The 23,987-nt window shown below is 37.1% G+C and overlaps 1 protein-coding gene across 1 annotated transcript in view; it reads right to left on the reverse strand.

Annotated features, from left to right (window-relative positions):
* Positions 1 to 214: 214 nt before the first annotated feature.
* Positions 215 to 23,987, reverse strand: part of PTGFR (prostaglandin F receptor) — a gene marked incomplete at both ends in the record, with an annotated part of 42,574 nt that continues 18,801 nt past the window's right edge. The window contains one exon of the mRNA XM_084241591.1: positions 215 to 517. Within this exon, the coding sequence (XP_084097717.1) occupies positions 215 to 517 (303 nt within the window). The remainder of the gene's footprint in view (positions 518 to 23,987) is intronic.

The following is a 23,987-nucleotide window of genomic DNA, read 5'->3' on the forward strand; positions in this document are numbered from 1 at the left end:
TTCACTCCCAAGGCATTGTTTCATTGTATTACCTTCAGTTGAAAAAAACAAGTGAAAATTCACAATGATGCTGTAATTTAACAAATTTCAAAAGCTGACTCTGACAAAAGTGCCTCCATACTACCTGACTTTTCCAGTTAGGCTTTATATATTTATCCAATTAACTGAAATATTGCCAACATTTTTCTCAATTTTGTTCTAGATCTATGCTGACTTACTGTCCTATTAAACTAGGAGCTTGCTGATTTACTTTCTCTGCAACTGGTGATTCAGAAATAGCAGCAACTTTTAAGGATTTTTTAATGGAACTCAGCTCCCAAACATGTAAGCTAATGATATGTACTCCACAACAGCGCCTGGCAAGTTTGTACAGATTCTTAAGGACAGCCTTCCGCAGAAGAATATATACCCAGGGATCTAAGATTTGATTCCAGGTTGCCATTCGGAGTGCAAAAAGTGTTGTTTCACAGGTCTCCAGGGATTGATTTCCATTTATTCCAATGTTGGCCATTGTCACCTGCAAAACAAACAAAACAGAGAATCAGCTGATACAGAAATTTTCTTGACCCTATGGTTGTTAACAATGCTACATGGTATTTATCTCACTTTTCACAAAATGATGCTATTTTGCAAAATAATGACAAAAAAAGAAATGAACATAGCAGAAATTCTGATACATCTACCTGAAACTTTGAATTCAAACTGACATCAGAACTATAAAATGATAATTTAAATGGTGAGCCAAATGTATACAGACCCAAAGGGGGATAAAAAGTGACTTTTTCTTAATTCTGGGCTGAAGTATATAGATAAGCTATAAATAAGAAGGATTTTTTAATGAATTTAAAGCATCTGATACTGAATTTCACATGCCTGGTGATATTCTAGAATATTACTTTTAGAATTTTTGACTTGGTATATATTTGACTTATAACGATATGTCTTCTCTTTCATATTCTGTTTTCTTTGCCTTTCACACTAACCTTAACTTCCCTTAAAAAAAAAAAATCCAAAACTAAGGCCTTTGAGAAATGAGATGCCCTCTTTCCTACCATTGAGACTTAAAAATAACTGTGAATTTTTATCTTATGTGTTTATATCTGACCAACCATTTATGATGTTAAAGTTGATTTGGGGGAATAAGTTCATAAATTGTCCCAGCTACATGTTAGAACTGATCTAATCACTTGGCCCAGCTTTACCTTCAAGTAAACAGTTGCAGAACAGACGAATAATGTGTCTCTGAAAACACCTTAGATATAAAAGCAAATGTGAAATAAATGAACAAAGATGAAACTGAAAACTTAAGAAAGGCTTGGGCCATTACACCACCATGATTAAGACAGGATTAACAAACCCAAATGAAAAGAAAATCCAGTCTTCTTGATCTTCTTAATTAAACCCTTACCAGAAGTAAATGTCTTAATCTAATGATCCTAATGGCTGACAGACAAATGTCCCTTATCAAAATCTGCATTGTCTACACAACAAAGTACAGACTCCTTAGCATCTGGAGTCTACTTCTGACCTCATCTCCCATCAAGCTCATCTCTCTTACAAATATCTTATTTTCCAACCATTGTGAAGCTCTCACCCAGATTCACCATGCCCTTTTGAACTTTAGTTTGTATAACCCTGTTTTGAACTACTCCCCCTTTCTCTGCCAGATAAACTCCTATCATGCTTCAAAACTTATGCAAAAGGTGGACTCATCTCCATGAAACTTCCTCCATATTAACTGGGATGAATGAGCAAGTGCCCCCTCCTCTATGTTCCCGCAGCAGCCTGTCCTGACCCCATTATATCACAACCACGCTGCATGATAATTATGCATTTATCTGCATATATATGAGTACCTCTTCTTTTTCTTCTTATTTCTAATACCCAGTATAATGTGGATGCCTAGGATAATACTCAATAAGTACTGGAATGAATAAAATTATATATATATTTTTTATTCCTTGAAGCTATTTCTAGAAGCACAGCAAGTAGTCATCAGAGAAGCATCTGATCATCCATTACATTGCTCTATTTTGAGGCTTAAATTTTGAGTGTGAATACAAGAGCATGAACTAGTGAAAGATTCCAAGGTTCACTTTCTAGGGGAATAATATATCAAACTGTAGACCTAAAGGTTCTGTTCCTGATAAGGCTGACCAAATTTCAACACAGAAAATTACACTCTCCACACTATAGTACTTGAGTCTGACACAGACTCATCACTGCCTCCTCAGTCACTCAACAGGATTGAATAAACAAATCTATATGGGCCAAATTCCTGAATGAAGAAAGCAGGGCAAAGACCCAAATGGCAGCTGAACTGAGGTATTTCCACTTCATATTTTTTCTTTACTCACCAAGTATTTATTATCTGCTATATGCTAGGTAAGGTACTATGTGCTGAGAACTCAGTGACAAATGAAACAGACATGTGTCTGCCCACATGAAACAGTCTAATTGCTGGGTTTTGGGGTCGGCAGGAATATGACAAAGATGAACGAATAAATTTCTCCTACCTCATGAATATATTAATTGAACACATGTCTCATCAATTACCAGGTGTGTTTCTGAGACTCTCAAAGCCCAGTTGAGACACTGCTCTGTATAGCTGGAAACAAAGATGCTCAGTATAACTGTATAGAACATCTGAGTCCAGTTTAGAGATAATGCAAAATAAAAGTGCCTGAATAACATGGATTGCACTTCTCTAACTTTCCTCTTTCTCTGAAAACAGTGGTGTGGCCCCTGCTGTGAAAAGACGCTGAGTTCTCTGCAGAGGGAAACCAGTGCCCAGGTTTCTCTCCAAATACCAGGCAGGGACCAGGCACTCTCACTGTCTATCTTTCGACTTCTAGCCTGGTTGACAAGTTACTTTAAAGCCTACCTGGGGAGAAATACTAATCCCTTAGCTATCAATAGAGATGTAAGTGGGATAGTAATATTAGAGAAAGATCATTAATATATTATTGATACTAATATGTTGTTGAAAATCCAAGACAATTTAAGTTTTCAACAAAGGATAAATTATAACAATTTAATGTAATGGAAAAATATGCAAGCATTAGTGTTTGTGATTGTTAATTTTTATTTAAAATTTTTATTGAAGTAACACTGCATTATAACATGATATAAGCTTCAGATATGCATTATTTAAAATCACCATGTGAATATACAACATTAAGTTAACCACTGAATGTCCAATTCTATCCTTCACCATACAATTGTTCACTTTTACCCAATTTACTAGCTGCCACCACCACCCACCCCCAGCTGCTTCCCTTCTAATGACCACTAATTGGCCTTATAGTCTAAGAGTTTAGCTTTACTTATTTCAACCATTTGTTTTTTCATATATACTACATATGAATTAAATCATACAGTGTTGTCTTTCTCCATCTGACTTATTTCACTAAGTATAATAACCTCTAGTAGGTCCATCCACATTGCTTCACATGGAAGGATTTCATCATTTTTTATAGCTGAATAGTATTCCATTGTATACATATATCACATCTTCTTTATCCATTAACTTTTTAAAATTCAAGTTATCAAACTGTATTGACTAAGCAATCCTAATTTTGCAAAAAAAATTAACATGTAATTTTGCTCATAGAAAAAAGATATTTCAGTGTTTTCACTGATTAACTATAGACAATAGAACTGCAAGGATTTTTATTTTCTACTTTAGGTTCTCTCTAACTTACTAATTTTTTTTAACTAGATACTACATTTTTTAGTAATGTGTGCTTTTCCCCCCAAATAATTAGCTGAAATGTGCACAACTATGTATAAGTAGTGATGTGCTATAGAACTTCCAGAAAAATTTAAGACTAGCAGAAAAATTTAGACGAGCAGAACTGTGAGTGCTGGGATAACAAAGAATGTCTGCCATTTTCCCTGGATTCTGTCAACAGTCACTTCATAAGCCTTCAAAGTGTTCTTTTCTGGCTGGTACACACAAACTTGATTACAGAGAGTTGTGTACAGGTTCTCCTCACAAACACAGCCTTTCATCTCATGTCCAAGAGCAACTGGGCACATGAAACTAAAGGAACATTACAAGTTATTTTCCAAATATCTTCCTTTAGAACTTGGCACACTATGACTCATCTTTGCTAATGATTAGAATTCAAACTGAAGAGAGGACAAAACGAAGTGTTTGTATTTTCTATGGAAAAAATCAATTAAAATGATACTTATGAACATTCAACACTAAGATGAGACAAACATAACAACGCCAAAAAAAGAATAAGGGAAGGAGAGTTTTTGTTCATTGTCAACTGCAAGGAGCAAAAATGATAGATTATGAAATAAAATCTCCTCCATTTGGGCAACAAAATACAATTGCATCAACTGTTAAGGTCACTGAAATTAATGACTCTGTCAGGCTACTTTATTACAGATAACAGCTCATACTCATTATAATTTTATTGCGGTTACTCCATCATCCCTTACCCTAAGTCTGTATATCTGTTAGCCAGTGTCAGGACCCCAGTGGCTTTTCACAATTTAAAACAACAGTAAATTCCAGAATTATACTTAATCATACATTTAATTATGATTTCTTCTTATGAAATTTCTCATGGAATAAAACAGAATAGATTATTTACCTGTGCTAGAAAAGCTTGTCTTACATGCTAAACCAAATAATCCTCATAATAATGCTATGACAGATGTATTGTTATCTACCTTTTACAGATAAGGAATCTATGGTTGAACAAGATAAGGGACCTGCCCCTTGGTGTCAGGGCCTAAAAAGAAGCCTGCCTAGGGTCTGATTTCTAATTACTATACCAAACTGCCTCCGGACCCTGCAGCTTATAATATTTGGTCAATCTTCTTACTTATCTTGGTCCAGAAGACTAGAGAAAGTTTCTGAAAAAGTGGAAGACACTTAGAGAGGTCTTAGCCTGAAGGAGCAGAGACCTTTTAGCAGTCCCTGGAATTTGTTGCAACCTCCTAAGTAGAACCCGTCCTGGTCCGGCCCTGCCCTGCCACTCTTCTGGTCAACATTTCCATCTGCGTCAGGGCAATGACAGGGTTGGAAGGAGAAAGCAGCATAGAATTCATACCCTGCTCCAGTTCTAAAAATGGCTGAAGACTTTTGTTTCCCCCCTTGAGATTAACAGATACATACACCCTGCCTCTGAGACAAGCCAAGAATGATAAGGCAGAGGTCACCCCTAAAACTGGTCTTCCAGATGCAACTTATTTATTTATTCATTTATTTCATTTCAACCTTTTTATTGTACCTATCAAATAATTCAAAGGTGCCTATTTACCTAAGGTTAAAGAATACTAGTACAGATTGAGTGTTTGTTTGTCTGCTTGTTTGTTTAAGGTGAGAAATGAAACATCAGCCCAGAAGTCTATAATTCCTTAGGGAAGGGTCATAGTCTGGTCAAAATTGAGAATCACTGGGAAGGTGAAGAAGAGAGACACAGATATGGAAAGTTCACCTGGACAGGGATCTGAGAAATGCAGGTAGGTGTACCTACAAGATACGACCACAGAAACTCCTCTCTTAAAAAGAAGTTAATTTTGCTAAAAGATTTTGCCAATTATTTGTGAATTCAACAGTTGTTAAATCAAACATACTAATTAATTAGTTTGATTTAACTTTAGAGAAGCTTTGGCCTATCTACTGCTGGCCATTGAATATTCCTGTCAGTATCCAACATTTCCAGCCCCAGGAGCAATGCGGGGGGGGGGGGGGGGGGGACACACACACACACACACATCCCCTGGCGTGGCTCAGGCCCAGTGTGAATTAAGGAATTCCTTTATTCCCATGTGTCAAGGAAGGGGCAAGAGGGAAGGGAAAGTCATGTTGGCACTTTATATATTTTAACTCATTTCATCCTCACAAAACTCTCAGAGATAGTCACTATTTTTCTGACACTGCAGATAACGAACCTAAATCACAGAGACATTTGTTTGCCCAAGTTTACACTGCTGATAAGAGGTAGAGGCAGAAATTAAATCCAAGTTTATCTGGCTTCAAAGCCTGTGATCTTTTACTCAACTATTCCATATAAAAATATCATGGTGACATATTGTATTTATCAGCTAGATGATACAAAGAAAAAGCAGCTAACATTCAGTGAGTAATTATTATGTTTCAGACACCATTTCAATACTTTATTTCTACAACTATATTTAATCTTGTTAACAAGTCTGTGGAAATCACTATTATCCTTATATTAAAATGAAGGAGATGAGACACAGAGGATGATATAACTTATCCAAGATCACCCAACTAAATGTGTTTTTTAAAAAGAAGTAGTAAGGATTCATATAATGGCCTCCTTGACGTAATTTTGTCTCACAATTCTCTAGGCTTTTATTTATGTCTGCTATGTCTAGTATTTCTAGCTGACTTGGTATTCTTCCCCCAGTATTTCTATTAATATGCTTTCACTAGTATCTTTTTCTTTTAACATCAAGACCCTCTAATAACAAATGGACTGCTCCAAATCGCTTGTGTCCATCAGGACAGATGCAACTGACAGATACATCAGATGACTTGTGACCACTGAGGTGTCCTGCAGAAGGATGGTTGTCAGAAAGATGAAAAAGTAGAAGAGCTCTATCTGTTTCTGAAAGGAAATATTTTTAAATTTTAACTAATAAATGTAAAGGAACAGAGTAAGTCAATGCTCCGCATTTTTCCCCTGTTCATATGTAGCCCATGAGGGGTGACATGATTTTCATTTTCACGGTCTCTTTTTTCTAACCCTTTTGACCTTTTTTTTTTTTTTTTTTTTTTTTTTTTTTTGTGGGACCCTCGCTGGCGGCCGGGGAACGAATGGGCGCTGCAGAGGATGCAGGCAGCCTCGCAGCCCAGCGCTTAACCAATGCATCACCAGGGGAGGCCCTAACCCTTTTTACTTTTTTTTTTTTTTTTTTTGGTGGAACAAAATCAGATTTAATCAGGAGCCAGCAGCCTTGAGTACACGGGATGCTACTATCACGAAGGCATCTGCCCACACTGGGGAGAAGCAGAGACATATGAGGGGATACTAAGGAAGGGCTGAGGCTAAAGATTTCAGAGAAATAAGCAGGGCTTTCCAGGGACTGCCTTCAAGCCCACTTTTCTTCCAAGTTTGGTCTTGCTGGATCTGGCAAGGAGGTGATAGGGCTGCTTTTTGCTATGATAATGAGGCTGAGGCTTAACCCTTGTCTTCTAGCTCCATCTTGGCTTCAGCTGGTTTTGCCTGGTTTTCTGGTTTTGTCTCATCACAGGGGCTGCGGGAACTCCTGTGGTACCCGTGGCTGATGCAAGTCAATGTGCACTGTATGTCCTGGCAGGGAGTAGCATTTGCAACTTGGCATTTTCTCCTGTCTTACCCAGTGGTTTAAATCAGAAAACTACGAGTCCTCCCCCCCTTTTGACTTTTAACTGGTCTACTGATGTCCTTTGGAATCTTGTTTTTTATTGTTTTTCTACCCAACTGATGGCCCTCCTTACTCCATCATTTCTGTTCTTTGGCATTGGTGAAAATAAAAAATCAGTAGACAAAATTTGTAGATCTTAGAAGAAAATATATGCATGAAAATATGTATATTTGTTTATTATATGTCCTGTCCCATTATAAACGTGATTTGAGGCATTTTACTTTCAACTATGCTTTTGAAACTGTAACCTCTGTTACTTTCTAACTATGATTAGGTATCTCAAAACCCACAGTTAGGCTAACAAAATACTGGTTATGCTTTAAACATTGGCAATGACAGATACAATCATTTTCATCCTAATCAAAAGATGTTTATCTAAAATGTCATAACTAAAGAATTAGCAATTCATTTACGAATTAAAAACACACAGTTGGAAATCACTGTTTCAGGAACAAAGACCACTTCTACTTCGTTTAGCAGCTGGCAACACTTTTATTTTATTTTTTTTTTTTAATAGAGGCATGTTTTATTTATTTATTTATTTGTTTGTTCGTTTGTTTTTATTTATACATGCACTGGGTACAGTCAGAAGCGCGGGAGGGTGAGAGAATTCACCAGAGCCAGAGCGGGGAGCAGAGCAGGCAGAAGGACCGAAGTACACTGCTGAGGGGAGCAGCGGGCGGCAGGAGAGGTCTGCGCGCCATGTGGGACCCTCCTCTGGTGGCCGGGGAGCAGCCGGGAATCGAACCGGCGCTGCAGAGGCTGCGGGCAGCTTCGCAACCCAGCGCTCAACCGCTGCGCCACCGGGGAGGCCCAACACTTTTATTTTTATTGTTTTTTTTTTTTTTACTTTTTTATTTTATATATTTTTTACATCTTTTTTTTATTTTTGCACAATTTATGCATTTTCATCTTGGTTATAGTCCCCATACAATTCCCACCTGCCTTGTTTTGATCCTACTCCTTTCTCACCCCACCTCCCATAGTGTGTCTCTGGTTTATAGTTGTTTGTTGATTTTGATTTTTACTTTATTATAATTAATCTTTTTCCTGGTCCCTTATTTAGGTTTTCTAAATTCCTGCTATGAGTGAGACCATCTGTCATTTTTCTTTTTCTTTCTGGCTTATTTCGCTGAGCATGATCCCTTCCAGCTCCACCCATGTTGCTGCAAATTGCATGAGTTTATCTTTTTTGAATGCTGAGTAATATTCCACTGTGTATATGCACCATATCTTCTTGATCCAGTCATCTGTTTTTGGGCATTTGGGTTGTTTCCATAGCTTAGCTATTGTAAACAGTGCTGTTATAAACATAGGGGTGCAGGTGCCCTTTTGAATTAATGTTTTTTGTGTGTCCTTTGGGTAAATACCTAGGAGTGGAATTGCTGGATCACATGGAAGCTCCATCTTTAGCAGGTTGAGAAATCTCCACACAGCTTTCCATAGTAGTTGGACCAGTTTGCAGAAGAGTTCCTTTTTCTCCATATCCTTACGAACACTTGTTGTAGCTAGTTTTTTTACTATGTGCCATTCTCACTGGTGTAAGATGGTATCTCATTGTAGTTTTGATTTGCATTTCCCTGATTACAAGTGATGATGAACATTTTTTTTATATGCCTGTCAGCCATTTGCATTTGCACTAAAAACCCCAAACAGCCAAAGCTCTCCTGAAAAAAAAAGAAGGGAATGGAGGCATCACACTCCCAGATTTCAAACTATACTACAAAGCCATAATAATCAAGACTACATGGTATTGGAACAAGAACAGACCCACGGACCAATGGAACCAAATAGACAATCCAGAAATAAACCCACAGATTTACAGTCAACTAATCTTCGAGAAAGGAACAAAGAATATGCAATGAAGCAAAGAAAGTTTGTTCAATAAATGATGCTGAGAAAACTGGATCACTACATGCAAAAGAATGATGCTTGACTACTACCTTATACCATGGCAACACTGTTTTAATAGCAAAAGCAGCTTGTAGCAGTAAGGTGTTTCAATAACATATCAACCCTAAAACACATTGTTTTTTCAAAGAGAAATTTCCAACAGGCAAACTTGTTTTATTATTATGGTGGCTTGGAAAGATTTTCTGAAGTGTTCTCTAAATTTTTTATAATTTATTACTTAATAGGAAGTGAGGTCAACGTTTAATGAAATGAGTGTCCCTTAAAATAAAAGATAGTCCTGATTTTTAAGAGCAAAACCATCAGTCATTGAAAAAGCCAACCTAAGCCCACAGGGCAAATGCAAAGAAAAGCTTTCAGCAATTTTATGGGTAAATATTTGTATATGCTCCTTATGGATAAATAAATTGTGACATACAGAATATATCCTAGGAAAGGGTCTGGGTCAGAATTACAATCAGTATATTTATCTCCAAAGCATAATATGAATATAGCTCAAAATTAAATTAACATTTGCCTCTGGATAGGAAAAAAAATCAGATCTTGTAGATTATCTACTCAATTTAAAATTATTCCATTTCAAGTGGCACTGTGTCAATGGGTTTTTTTGGTCACAAAATAAGTGAACGTGCTTATTATTAAGGTTTTGTCTACTTTCTGAACTTATTTCTCTGGAGTTTTATATATTTTTCTTCAGAGTATATAAATAAACTGAAAATTATCTTCTTTAGTCATAAGTGAATGCATATTCTAGTATTTGCTACATAACAGCCTACTGGCTTAAATCTCTGATCAGTTTCACCCTTCTCATGAAATTTTCAACAATTTCAATGTCTTATCTTATGGCCCAAAATATAAAACACAAAGCTTAGTTCCAAAACCATTTCCTCCATGAAACAACTAGTACAATTGCTATAATCCATGTGGTTCTCTCTCATTATATTTTATATATTATCCATTCTTTCAACAAAGGATAGGCCATAAATCCATTAAACTATTAGCTTCATCAACAAAATGACTGTTTTATGGACTGCTTTATCCCTATTGCCATGCTCAGTAATTGGCATATAATTGTCAATAAAATACCCAATGAAGGAATGAATGAATGAATGAGGAGAAATTTTAAGGTCCATAGAAACCACAAACCATGATTCTTATCTTACATTGTGCTGAACACAGTCTAAGTACCTAGCTGTTAATTCTCTGCAATGTACAAAACTCCCAATTTGCTTCAATGGCTGCATCATCATCATAAATAAATGAATAGCAACATTCATCAAGTTTATGATACTGTTACATCCAATATCCAATAAAAGACAGATTTAATGGGTTATGGAGTTTTGAGATTTTAAAATTTATTTTATTTATTTATTTTTGCTAAGAAACTAGTTTATTTGAAGTAGTAAGCTGGAGTCTCACAAGTTTAACATAAGCATGTCACTGATGTATTACTTTGACATAATTTTGTGGATACAGATACTATGACATTTTTATATTCCATTAATCTTTACTTCCCAAAAACTGCTGTCATTTACTGATGCATTAACATAATAATAATAAAAATTATAATAAATTATTTTATTAGCATAAGATACAGTTAAGATTGAGAGACCATCAATCATTGTCTAAAAATCAAACAACTTTACTGTAATATGAAAACTTACTGCCTTTATGCCATTTAAACTTTTAAATGAAGACTCCTGCTGTTTTTTAAAAAATTGCAAATATCCAAACTTTTAAATAAAAACAAAAATTTTGCAATGGAGCATATACAGTTATTACAGGTGATATTCTTTCTGAGGGATATATAGGCTACTTCTACTCTGTCAACTTACTCCACTTATTACAATCATGCCTTGCTGACAAATGATACCAAACAACAGGAAGGAACACCAGACATGCCAGCAGGATTTGGTCATCTCATTTAAAACTATCTCCAGAAAGCATCATTCCTATCAGAAGATTCAGGAAGACCCCTCCTTCCTCAGCTCTGAGTGTGGCATTAGACTTGTTATTCTATCAACTCTATGATGAACAGTCTCCCAGAGTAAAAGGTATTGATTGTCTTCAATTTTCAGTTACCAAATAGGATATCATTAATTTTTTTGTGTTCTGATTAAAAAAGTAATAATAACTTAAATTGTGTCTAGGTCTTGTAGTATGAGGAAGATCTGACTTTTGTGTTTGTGTGTTAGTTTTTGTTTTAGGTATTAGTCAAACTAGTAAAAATAAGTCTTAATAACAAGACAAAATCAACTACAGTTCTCCATGGTGCCATCATCATGTGAAAAATTATTAATAAGCATATTGGAATCATATGAAAGACTGCTTGCAATTTCTAATTATTGAATTGGAACAATTTCTAAGATTTTTAAGCAACAAACGTAATGCTTTTAGATCCTGTGGTATAATAAAAAAAAAATTGGCTGGTCATTTCCCTGGGTCCTAAGAGGAATCCTCTAAGCCCTTGGAATTTCCTGAGTGTGTCCTCAATATGCTGGATCCCTAGATGATTTCAGAATGAGACTAAATATGTTGAAAATATCACCCTTGCAGCTGCAATACTAGAACTTTGGGCCAAATGATAACAGCCTGGACTTCTAGAGATTTAAATTGTCAATGATTCAATCAATCATGCCTATAATGAAGCCAATAAAAACTGTGGGTACCCAGTTGGATGAGCTTCCTTGTTAGGTGATACACACTGATGTACTGGAAGGATGATACATCCTGAAGACATGGAAGCTACGCAATTGTTACCCTCCCAGATCTTATCCATTGGGTCTCTTCTTTTGCTAGGCTAATTTGTATCCTTACAATGAAGCTATTATAATAAATATAAGACCTTTCTGAGTTCTATGAATCAAATCTAGAGAAATATTGTACATGAGAAGGTAGCAGGAACTCCTGACTTTGTAGCCAGTTGGTCAGAAACTCAGATGACCTGGCAATCTCAAGCTGTCAGCTAGTGTCTGACACAAGACAAGGACAGTCCTGCAGGGAGCTATGCCCTTAATCTATGAAATCTGTAGTAACTCTGGGAAGTTAGCATCAGAATCTCACTGCAGGTCTCTTGTTACATCTTTGGGCATGTCAGACTAAGTAAGTCTGGAGGCACTACAATACCCTGGACTGCTTCAGTTTAGGCATCCTGATATTGATCTTGTGTGTTAGGACTGGGAATTAGGGTACCATTTTCATGCCATTAAGAAGCATGTGGAGGGCCTCCCCGGTGGTGTGGCAGGTTGAGCACAGCGCTATGAAGCCATCCGCAGCCTCTGCAGCATGGGTTCAATTCCCTGCTGGCCAGGGAGAAACCCACATGGCGCAGCAGACCTCTCTCCTCAGCAGTGTCTTTCAGTCAGTCTGCCTGTCCTGTTCCCTGCTGTCTCTAGTGAATCCTCTCACCTTCCCATGCCCCTGACCTGTACCCCAGCTCTTGTATAATAAATCTTTTTAAAAATATTTAAAAATAAAAATAAAAGAAGCATTTGGAGTGGAATTTTTCAATTAAGTCATGGTGGTTAACTGATGTATAACTACTACTAAAAAAATTTTTTTGCATTTGTTCAAAGTGAACTTTGAGAAACTCTACAGAGTTTTGAATGAAGTTACTACAATCCCCCTGTGAATGACATAAGGCAAACAGTTTATTATACAAAGGTGTAAAAGATTAGAATTGAAAAGGACCTTAAAAATCATGGAGTATAATGTGTTCATTTCACAGAGAAGAAAATAACTGAGATCAAGGAGATAAGTGATTTGCCCAACAGCTTCTTAGCATCAGAACTAGGACTAGATGAGATGTGTAGCATCTAAAATCACACAGCGATTCCCAAGCTCCTTGTGGTAAGACATTGTTCAGTAACTAAGAGATAAATTCTAGTCATTTTGTCTTGACAGAGACAGGAGCAAAAAAATCGTATGCAGAGTAGAATCAAATGCCTTTCTTTTTTTCCATTGACCATTAAATTAGCACTTTAAATGTCTTTACATTTCTGCTTACCCTCATGATGAAAGGGTAGACTACACATATATTGACTCATTCTATAAGCATGTATGAACCTCTTCTATAAATCAGTACTAAGCACTTGTAAATATCAAGATTGTTAAGCCTCTCTTCTCTAACGAAGGGATCTTCACCCTTCATTTAAAATAATAACAATAGATGCAGCTAGATAAGTGCTATAATCAAAGCCCATGACAGAGCACAGAAAAGAAATCTAGAGGTATCCTAGATAGGTCTTCTCCAGATGACTGAGTAATTAGCCATTATTCAGTAGGTATATTGAGTCATTAAAGGATTTTAAGGAGGGAGGAAGAAATTAGAGCAAACAAACTTTCCTATTACATACATGGGACATGACACTTGCCAAGTTGCTTGAAGCTCTGAACAGGAATGCTTTCTTATTTTCTTGCTTTTCTGTTTAGATGGCCAGCAAAAACAGTGGTTTTGCTAAAGATACAAAGAAGGCCAAATACAACTCTAACTTAGAATTCTTCACCCTCTATTATAGAAGTCTTATGATAAAGAATATAAATTGATTCCTTGTCTGAATAGATAAAAGTTAGTGCTGTGATTCCTGTTCAAGTGAGTGGCCTTAAGGAACTTGAACCAGACAGAGAGTAAAAGAACCAGACACTCATAGCTGAGGGTCTAAGCACAATCAAAACAAGTCCCCACAGACCTCACTCCATGGAGTAGCGAGGGCATTGTTTGGGAGATGGGGAGAAGAAAGTAGAGATTCTGGCTACAGAAGTCTTTCTAACAGTTCTACATGAAACAGTGGGAGGAATGTTGCTGCTCAAGTAAAACTTTGTTTTTCAGAATTCCAAGGCTGAAAGTGATACAGTCCATCAGAACAAATAGACAAATAAAAATTACATAAAACATATTCACCTAGAAAATATGAACATAATATTTAAGAGACCTAATGGTTAAGAATATCTGTTCACTATCAGAACAAAATTAAATTGAAGATAATCATAAAAAATAAGGACAAGAATTCTCCAAAAATGTCAAGGTCATAAAAGAAAAGTAAAGATTAAGAAACTATGACAGAGATTAATGAAAACATGACATTAAATGTTGTCCTGACAGTGTAATGCTGGATCTTGGATTGGACTCTGGAGGAGCAGACATAAGTAGAAAAAGCAATGCTCCAAAAAAAAAAAAATTTTTCAAATTAATTACATTGTTCTGATCTGGTTTTCTTAGTTTTAAAAAAAATTGTTCTACAGTAAAGAGAGATGTTAACATTAGATGTAACTGGGTGTGAAGTATATGGAACTTTCCAAAATATTTCTGCAACTATTCAGTATATTAAAATTACTTTTAAAGTTTTTAAAAGCAGGTATGTTTGCTTGTTTGATGGTTATTAAATATAGATTTAGAGTATAGTTCTGGGTTTAAAACATGAATCTATAACTTGTAAGCAATGTGACCTTAGACAAGTTAATTAAGCTCTCTGTGCTTTAGTTTCCTCATCAGAAAAATAGGAATAATCTTACAAATAAATAAGATTATAAAATGATGTATTTAAACACTTGCTATTGTGCCTCATTTAGGAACATATTATGTTCCTTAAAAATTATAGCTAGTATGTGCTTATGAACATTTCCATACTTATTATAGTTGTCCTTATAATTAAGGTTTTCTGGTACTGGATTCATGTCAAGAATAAAAGTCCAGTAATATATGTATATATAAATATGTCTAAGTATATGTAAATAACATATTTATCCTCTTCATTTTGTTGGCACCAGATGGAGCAAAATTTTTGATAAATTCTGGGTCACACTAAGTCATAAAGACATGTGTGGTGGTCTGAGTGTCTGGCAAGGGGATAGGTTGAAGGTGACAAGAATGGGGATGGAGAAGGACCTTAGCCCTGAACGTGTGTCCTCCTCAAGTTATGTCATTCACTTTTAGTGAACTGATGTCAATACTCACTAACCTACTACACTGGCTATCCAAAGGCAACATCAAGACTAAGCAGACCACACTCTGTTGTAGTCTGTCAGTTACAACCTCATCTCAGTTCCAAAAAAAGTCACTGAGATTTTCTTTTCATAAATCTGGTATTAATGATTTTTCCTGGATTGGACATATATGCTCTGTATACAGTTCCTAAGAGTTAGGAGTGTATCAAGTCAACAATTGAACTAATCACTTACCAGATTACATGAAAACCCCTCTGGATCTCTTCTTTAAACAACAGAATGAAGACAGTTGCAGTTAGCAGCTTTTAAAATCTCATTAATCTACAAGTTACCATTTAGAGCACTAAATGGTAGATAGTAGATACTACTTATTATAGTAGTATCTACTTATTATATAAACTAGTAGTATCTACTTATTATATAAGTATCTACTTATTATATAAACTAGCTTAAAATATTATGCCATTGACACAAAAAATAACAGACAAAATTATCTTATAATATTAGTAATCCTCACACACAAAAATAAAAGTTCTTTTCTAGCTTGAACTTTATGATCTACCTGAAAGCTATGTATAATTCTAATGCTCAGATTCCCTAGTTTCTGGTTAGACCAGAGATACTTTCACTTGCTTTTTATGTTCCCCTTTCCACCATAACCTGTTGTCAAGCTCAGACACTTCTTTATAATTTTCATTTACATGAAGCTTTATTTATATTTCTACTAAACTATTTCTCCTACTTCCACTACTCCAAGGTACTGACCATCTGGCACTCACTCTCTAAAGATCTTATTCCATAATTTAAAAGTGTTTTAAAAAGTGAGACTGGTGAAATAAGCCAGAAAAAAAAAAGAAAAATACTGGAAGGTCTCACTTATAGCAGGAATATAGAGGAAAATAAGGGATCAGGAAGAGAAAAAAATAAATATATATAATAAAGTAAAAATCAGAATCAACAGGCAACTATAAACCAGAGACATACTGGGGGGTGGGGTGGGGGAGAAGGGAGAAGGACCAAAACAAGGATGGAAGAGCAGAAGAGACCATGGTGATAGTTCATAGGTGAATGGATGGTGGAAATTTTATGGGTACTATAACCAAGATGAAAATGCATACACTGTACAGAAATGAAAAATGTAAAATATATCAAATAATAATTTTTTAAAAAGTGAGACTGGGGTGGGAGTGGGGACAGGACATGAAAGTTCAATCTTCCTGTAGGGCAATTTTTCAAAATACATTGTAAGTCTTCATAAAGGAGTTCCCCTTGAAACTATCAATTCCATATCTATGAATTGATTCTAAGTAAACAGGAACAGTATGCAAAAATCCACAGGATGCCCATCTCATTGTTTATGAAGTGGAAAAATAGGAGCAACCTCAGGGATTTGTGAAATTGGTAGGCTGGGTATGTGGTAAGCAAAATTTCTAAAATAATCCCCTAACAATGACCCAGTCTCACACCTGGAACCTCTGAAAATGAGATAGTGCCCATGATTATATTATATGGCACAGCTGCCCTTATCCAGATGGGTCTACTCTAAAGACATGACCTCCTCCAAAGCTGAGCACTTTCTCCAGCTGGTAACCAGAACTATCCCAAGCAGGAAGAGTCAGTGCAGTTTCTAGTTTGTCAATGAAGGGACCCCACGTGAGAAAGAAGGTAGACTACCTCTAGAAGCAGAGAGAAATCCCCATTTGACAGTCTGCCAGGAAAGGGCACCTTAGAGCTACAGCTGCATGGAACTGGATTCTGCAAAAAAAATTTGAATCAGCTTTGAAGAGGATTCTTACTGAGAGCCTCCAGTTTGGAGCCCCATGGCTCTTCACCATGACTTCAGTTGCCTGAGCAGAAAACCCAGGTGAATCTGCTCTGACTTCTCACCTACAGAAATGAAGTGATAAAGTGGGTGCTGGTTCACACTGCTCCATGTGGGCACTTGCTACACAGCACAGGAAATGAAAACAGTACTTTTGAGGGATCTAAAATTAGGAAACAGTAAAGTTTACATTTTAAAAACTTTAGCAATCATTATACTTATTAGAGAAAATATAGATGCATTTAAAGATCTGAGACAAGAATACCTATTATTACTGTCACTTTATCACATTATTGTAATTCCTGGCCAGTGTTCTAAGAAAAAAAAATGGGCGTACAAAAATTAGAAGAAAACATAATTTTTTTATCTGGAAATGATTAGAAGCAATAAATAATTGCAACCAATAAAAGCTTGACAACTAGCTTGACAACTAGCTCGAGAATACATGACTCATTTAGAAAAGTCAAAAACACTTCTCTACACTAATACCAACTATGGAATATAATAAACATGCCATTCAACATAGTATAGAAATTATAGAGTTAAGTAGGAATTTACCTAATAATGAAGCAAGATTTTTAAATGAGGCTTACATATGTAGTCTTCAAATTTTACATAGTGAGGGCCTCCCTGGTGGTGCAAGGGGTTAAGCACAGCACTGTGGAGCTATCTGCAGCCTCTGGAGCACAAGTTTGAACCCTGGGCAGGGAGCTACCCACATGGTGCAACAGACCTCTCCTGACTAGCCCAATGCTCCCCTCAGTAGTGGTAGTGCAGGAAGGCCACTGAGCAGGTTTTCTGATCCAGCAGACCGGGTAAAGGAGGAGTCCTGGAGGCCTCAGTGGCTTTCAGGCTTTTATTGGGATTTACAAGGTACAGAGCAGGCAGGGGTACTGGGGGGCCAGGAGGCTGGCAGGCCTCCAAGCCCCCAGCAAGTCTTCACTCTGTCTGGGCTCTCCGGTGTTCTCTGATGGTCTCTGCTGCTCTGCTCTCTCGTGGTTCTGCTTCTCTCTCAGCTTCTGTTGGCATCCCCGTGATGCTGCCCTTAAAAAGCCCAGTCTTAGCTCAGGTGAATCCCATCTACATATGCCTACACCCTATTCCAGGTGCCCACCATCAGGCATGCATTCAGGACCGCAGGGCTCCGTCATCTATGCTAATGGTGGGAGGGCAGAAAAGCCTGACACTTTTACCTTACCCTACAGTAGTGTATTTCAGTCAATCTGCCTGTTCTATTCCCCACTCTGTCTCTGGTGAATCCTCTCATCCCCACACTTCTGGCCTGTACCCCATTTTTTATATGCATAAATAAATCTTTAAAAAAATTTACATAGTGAGAATATATTACCAATAAAAATACACCATATCAATGGTGATTTCAAAATATTTAGAATATTGGCACTCATCAAACAGAATGGCACTGGCAATAAAGCTTCAGTCACATGGGCATGTGCCAGGTGAAGAGGAGTCTTAAATTTTATAAATGTTAATTGATGATTACATTTCTCTCCATGAAATGGCTGGGAATGATAAACTTTAGCCTCCACTTTCTCCAAAGACTTACTCTCAACTACTTGTCCTGTAGTCAAGAAAAGGGCATGAGTAGATCAAGAAAGCAAGATAACTTAATAGATTGCAAGGAGCAACAAAACAGCTGACAAATAGGGAGAATGGTGTGTCCAAGGAGCTGGAGAATAGTAAGAAAGCACAACAAGCCCAAATGCCTGCACCTGCCCAGCAGGCCAACCATCCTCTCCTAAATGAGGGAACAAAGCCAAAAAGTGTAACTCAGGCTGCACCTCCCTGCGTGAGCTAAGTTGTTCTCAGAATGAGAATTCTGGGAATCTTGCTATTACCTGTCTTCAAATTGGGAAATGATAGTTGACAACTCCTCATTGCAGCTTGATTCTTAAAGTCAAGATGTAATCAAAAGATAATAATTAAAGTACATCAACATGTTTAGTAAGTACTTATACAAATCCACCTAGGTAGTTGTAGGGTAAGGAAAAAATGTCAGGTTTTTCTGCCCTCTCGCCATCAGGATAGATGATGGATCCTTGCGGTCCTGAATGCATGCCTGATGGTGGGTGCTTGGAGTAGGGTGTGGGCATAGATAGATGGGATTCACCTGGGCTAAGACTGGGCTTTGAAGGGTGGTGTCATGAGGACACCAGTCGAAGCCAAAAGAGAAGCTGAGAGAGAAGCAAGAGAAGCAGAAGCCGAGAGAAAGCTGGAGAGCCCAGAGTGAAGACATGCTGGGGGCTGGGAGGCCTGCCAGCCTACCAGCCCCCCAGCGCCCCTGTCTGCCGTGTACCTGGTAATCCCAATAAAAACCTGCAAAACCACTGACGACTCTGACTCCTCCTTTACCCGGTCTGCTGGATCAGAAAACCTGCACTGTGGTCTTCCTGCCCTACAGTAGTAAGTATATTTAACAGAAAAAGCAGCTTAAGAGATCAAATTAGGGCCTCCCTGGTGGCACAAGGGGTTAAGACTGCAACCTATGAAGCTATCCGCATCCACTAGAGCATGAGTTCGATCCCCAGTCAGGGAGCAACCCACATGGCACAGCAGACCTCTCGTGACTCCCCTGCCGCTCCCCTCAGCAGTGTATTTCCATCGATCTGCCTGTTCTGTTCCCCACTCTGTCTCTGGTGAATCCTCTCACCCCCCAAACCTCCTGCCTGTACCCCAGTTCTTGTATGCATAAATAAATAAATCTTTTTTAAAAAGATATCAAATTATTTTCACTTTATGAAGACATTCAAGGGAGACAACAGAGATTCCCTCTATGTACTTTATCCATGATCAGTCCCAAACTGCAGGCAAACAGTCACCAACAGCACTAATGATTCCTGCAAATCATTGAGAGGTCCAAGGGATCATGTGAGCAGGTTTGAAAATGACCACTAGAGGCATCAACACTATTCTGTTAGATTGTCATCAAAAGTTCAGGAAATTTCTCTGTAAATCTACGGCTCCAGTTCCACTCACTTCTTTCCAGCACATAAATCTCTGTTATTTTTTTCCATCAAGCTACCAAATTTTGTGGTATGGTTTGCAAAATACCAGAAAGCTAAGCCCTTCTGCGGTTATATAAAAGACATTGTATTCTTAAGAGGTTTTGCAAATAATACCACAAAATGGCCTCACTCAAAAGAACATGACTTTTCCCAGAAGTAAACAAGAGGCGATAAACATGTAATCAATAAATAATTGGGCTTTGCCTTCAGGTAAGTGTTTTGATCTGAACTAGTCTTCAGATTTCCCTGGTTGGTTTATCCAGTGAAAGACACAAGATCCCAAAACTCCCTAAGCCTGAATTGCAAAGGTTCAAAATCCTCAAAGGTAAACTGGTGTCTGGTGGGCATCTTAGAGAAAAATTGACCTTATTAAAACATATTTATATTTAAAAATCATGAAAAGAAAGGAGGTGGTACAAACTGAAAATGATATTTACTACAAGTTTATGGAAAATAAATCACTGTGGGGAAAAGTTGAGATCATTAAACTCAAGGAAGAAAACAGAAAATTCTAGATCAATGATTAAATCAGAAGAAAATAACTGCCTTTCTAGAAGAGAATTCTGTCTCATGATTGGTAGTTAAGAATCTACTTCACTAAACCCAAAGACCATTAGTGACCGGGATGAACCTGAACTCAAGGGGGTTTTGGTAGAGAACTCTCTACCCTCCATGGCTTGGCATAGACTAAACACAGATGAAGTTTCTCAGCAAAGCTGCTTCTTGGCTATGGGCACTTGCTCACAAATTCTTTTGTAACAGAGCTGGTTCTGCTCTTGCTCCGCAAATAAACTACAAACTCCTTTGAAGTTACAATCCCATTTTAGTTCATGTTTATGTCCCCATGTTGCACATATGTAAATATCCACAGTAGGCACTGAATGAACATTTTTTTTAAAATTACCACTGAGTTTTACCATGGAACCAAAAATGAAATAATAATAACAATCATCATGCAGCAACTTTAACCAGCTGCTTACCAGTAACATGTGCAAAGTCATATCTTACTTGATTAAGTTAGTGATAGAGTCAGTGTGATTATCCATATTTTACAGATGTCAAAATTGAAGTTCACAGAGATCCTTGATTATTTTTTAAAGGTGACATGACTAATACTTCCAAATTCAGGTCATGAGAAATTTCCGCCTATAATAAAAGACTCTAGGAGCTCACCTACTTAGAAGTAGATTCAAGCATAGACTATAAAATATTCAGCAGAGTCATGTTGTGGAGTCAATGCTAATGAAGATGCTCATTGGTATAGACAACATAGATTGTCTTTGCTTATAGTAAGCACCTGCTAAATATCCAGTTATCAATGGAAAACTGGAGAAATTCAAGCAATTTTCCTAGTTTTTGACTCCTACTGAGGTCTTAACTATGTTGTTCAGTTAGCAATGAACACTGACGGATCTTTTCTTCCCAATAACAGATGTTGGAGAACTTTTAGGCACCTTGACTCAGAAAGCACAGCTACCTCTCCAGTTAGAATTTGCTGAGGTTTCTAACAGTGGGTCATCTCTCTTTCTCTGTCCAGAAAGATTCACTTCTACAGTGTATTCAAATTCAAAATATTTGAAGGCCCTGTAGAAAAGCTCTTTTAAAATACAATATGCCCTTTTCATCTTTTACACAGTTTAAATTGTAGAAGTTGTGGTATTATAGTCAATAGCCAAAACAAAGTGTCTTATTCCAGGATCAAATCCTAAATAAACTCTAAACAAGAGATATGTAAACTTCTGGCCCACAGTTCATCTGACATGCTCTCCTCTAACTGTATGCACATTTGTGTCCTTCCTACTCTAATCACAGTAATGACTGAACTTTTTTTTTAATAGGAAAGTAATTATTAGGGCATTTCAAAGTTGATTTCTCTAAAGTCAAGAAACAAAAATCCATTTGTAACTAAAACATGTAGTTATCTAGTTGTGTGTATGTGTGTGTGTGATGCTATGCAAAAACCAAAACTAAAACCAAAAATTTAATCACAATAAACAGAATTAAGAGTCAAGTGACTTTATATCCAAAGCAAAACATAGAAGGATAATTACATATTCTCAACCAAATTAATGCCTGCCAAAATGCCCTTTACTAAACCTGAGAAGAGATACTGATATTATTAACCAAGTGGAATAGAAAATATGTGAATAAATATTTCCTTTAAATTTTTTGCAACAAAATACAACTGTATTTTAAGCTATAAGGAGAATCATTTTGAAAATGTTTCCTTTGTACTCAAACAAATATTAATAGTCATTTGTTATTTCCTTTGTTTCCCAGTATAAGTTCTGAAAAGTAATTTAGTCATCACTCACCATGTCAAATTAAATTTCAAGCAAACAACTTCCTGCTCTATAGTCCTCATACAATTCCCAACCCCCTTGTTTTGATCCTACTTCCTCCTCTATACCCCGCCCCCCGCCATGTGTCTCTGGTTTATAGTTGCTTGTTGATTTTGATTTTTACTTTATTATAATTAGTCTTTTTTCTGGTCCCTTATTTAGGTTTTCTAAATTCCTGCTAAGAAGAGTGAGACCAACTGGTATTTTTTTTTTCTTCCCAGCTTATTTCACTGAGCATGATCCCTTCCAGTTCCATCCATGTTGCTGCAAATTGCCAAGATGAAAATGCATACATTGTACAAAAATGAAAAATGATGTAAAAAATACATAAAATGAAAAAAGGATAAACTACAATGAATTTTTGAGACAGTCTGAAAAAAAATCCAAACTATTAATAATATTTTACATTCTACCTGTTGAAACAATACTATTTTGGAAAATTATGTTAAATAAATATATCATTACCATTTAAAAAAATCTATATTAAAAAAAAAAACTTCCTGCTCTATTCCTATTCTTTTGTAATCCATACTCCATCTGGCAGCCAAAGTGGCTTTTTAAACCAAGCATCAAATCATATTCTTTTCTTGTTAAGAAACCCCCTAAAGATTTCCAACTGAAGTTTAATCCAAACTCACCATGGTCTTTACGGTCCTCTCTCGTTCATCCTCAAATCCTACCAACTTCACCTGTGCTCTACTTGCACCAGTAAATTGCCTTTGTTTTGCACCCCATTAAAAGACACTTCACCATTGCAGTTTTTTTTTTTTTAAGATTTATTTATTCATGCATACAAGAACTGGGATACAGGCCAGAGGTGTGGAGGGTGAGAGGATTCACCCAGAGACAGAGTGAGGAACAGAACAGGCAGACTGACTGAAATACACTGCTGAGGGGAGCAGCAGGGGAGACAGGATAGGTCTGCTGCACTATGTGGGTAGTTCCCTGGCTGGGGATTGAACTCGTGCTACAGTGGCTGCGGACAGCCTCATAGGTTAGGTCTTAACCTCTTGTGCCACCAGGGGGGCCCACCATTGCATTTTTTGTGCTGGAGGGTCCTCTGCCCAACCACCCTGCCCACATGGCTCCCTATGACTTGTTCATTGTAATCCAGGGTTAATTAAGCTCGGCATGAGGTCTTCTTGACCATCCAATCTAAAAGAACCCAGCTCACACTCACTGCTAGTTGAGATCATCCTGTTAATTTATAGCTTTATTTATTACCACTCTTTGCAAACAGCACCTTGCCCCTGGCAACCACCACCTCCAGAAAAATGTATGAGGAGGGCATTGCCTGTCTTGTCCAGCACCACCCATTTCCCTCCAGCCTGCAACAGTGTCTGATGCTTGGAAGATGCCAAAAAAATATTTACTGAATAAATGAATGAGCACCCCTAAACACATTATATTATGGATATGCTTTCATTGTTTTTTTATAGTGACTTCTCATGAAGGCCATATCTTTGACTCTCTAAAATCAAGCACAATCCATCTTCAAACATGCCTGGGTATGATTGCAAGCAGTAGTGTCCTGGTAACAAAACCATC

The sequence above is a fragment of the Talpa europaea genome (genome assembly GCF_964194135.1).
Source record: "Talpa europaea genome assembly, chromosome: 9".
NCBI lineage: Eukaryota > Metazoa > Chordata > Mammalia > Eulipotyphla > Talpidae > Talpa > Talpa europaea.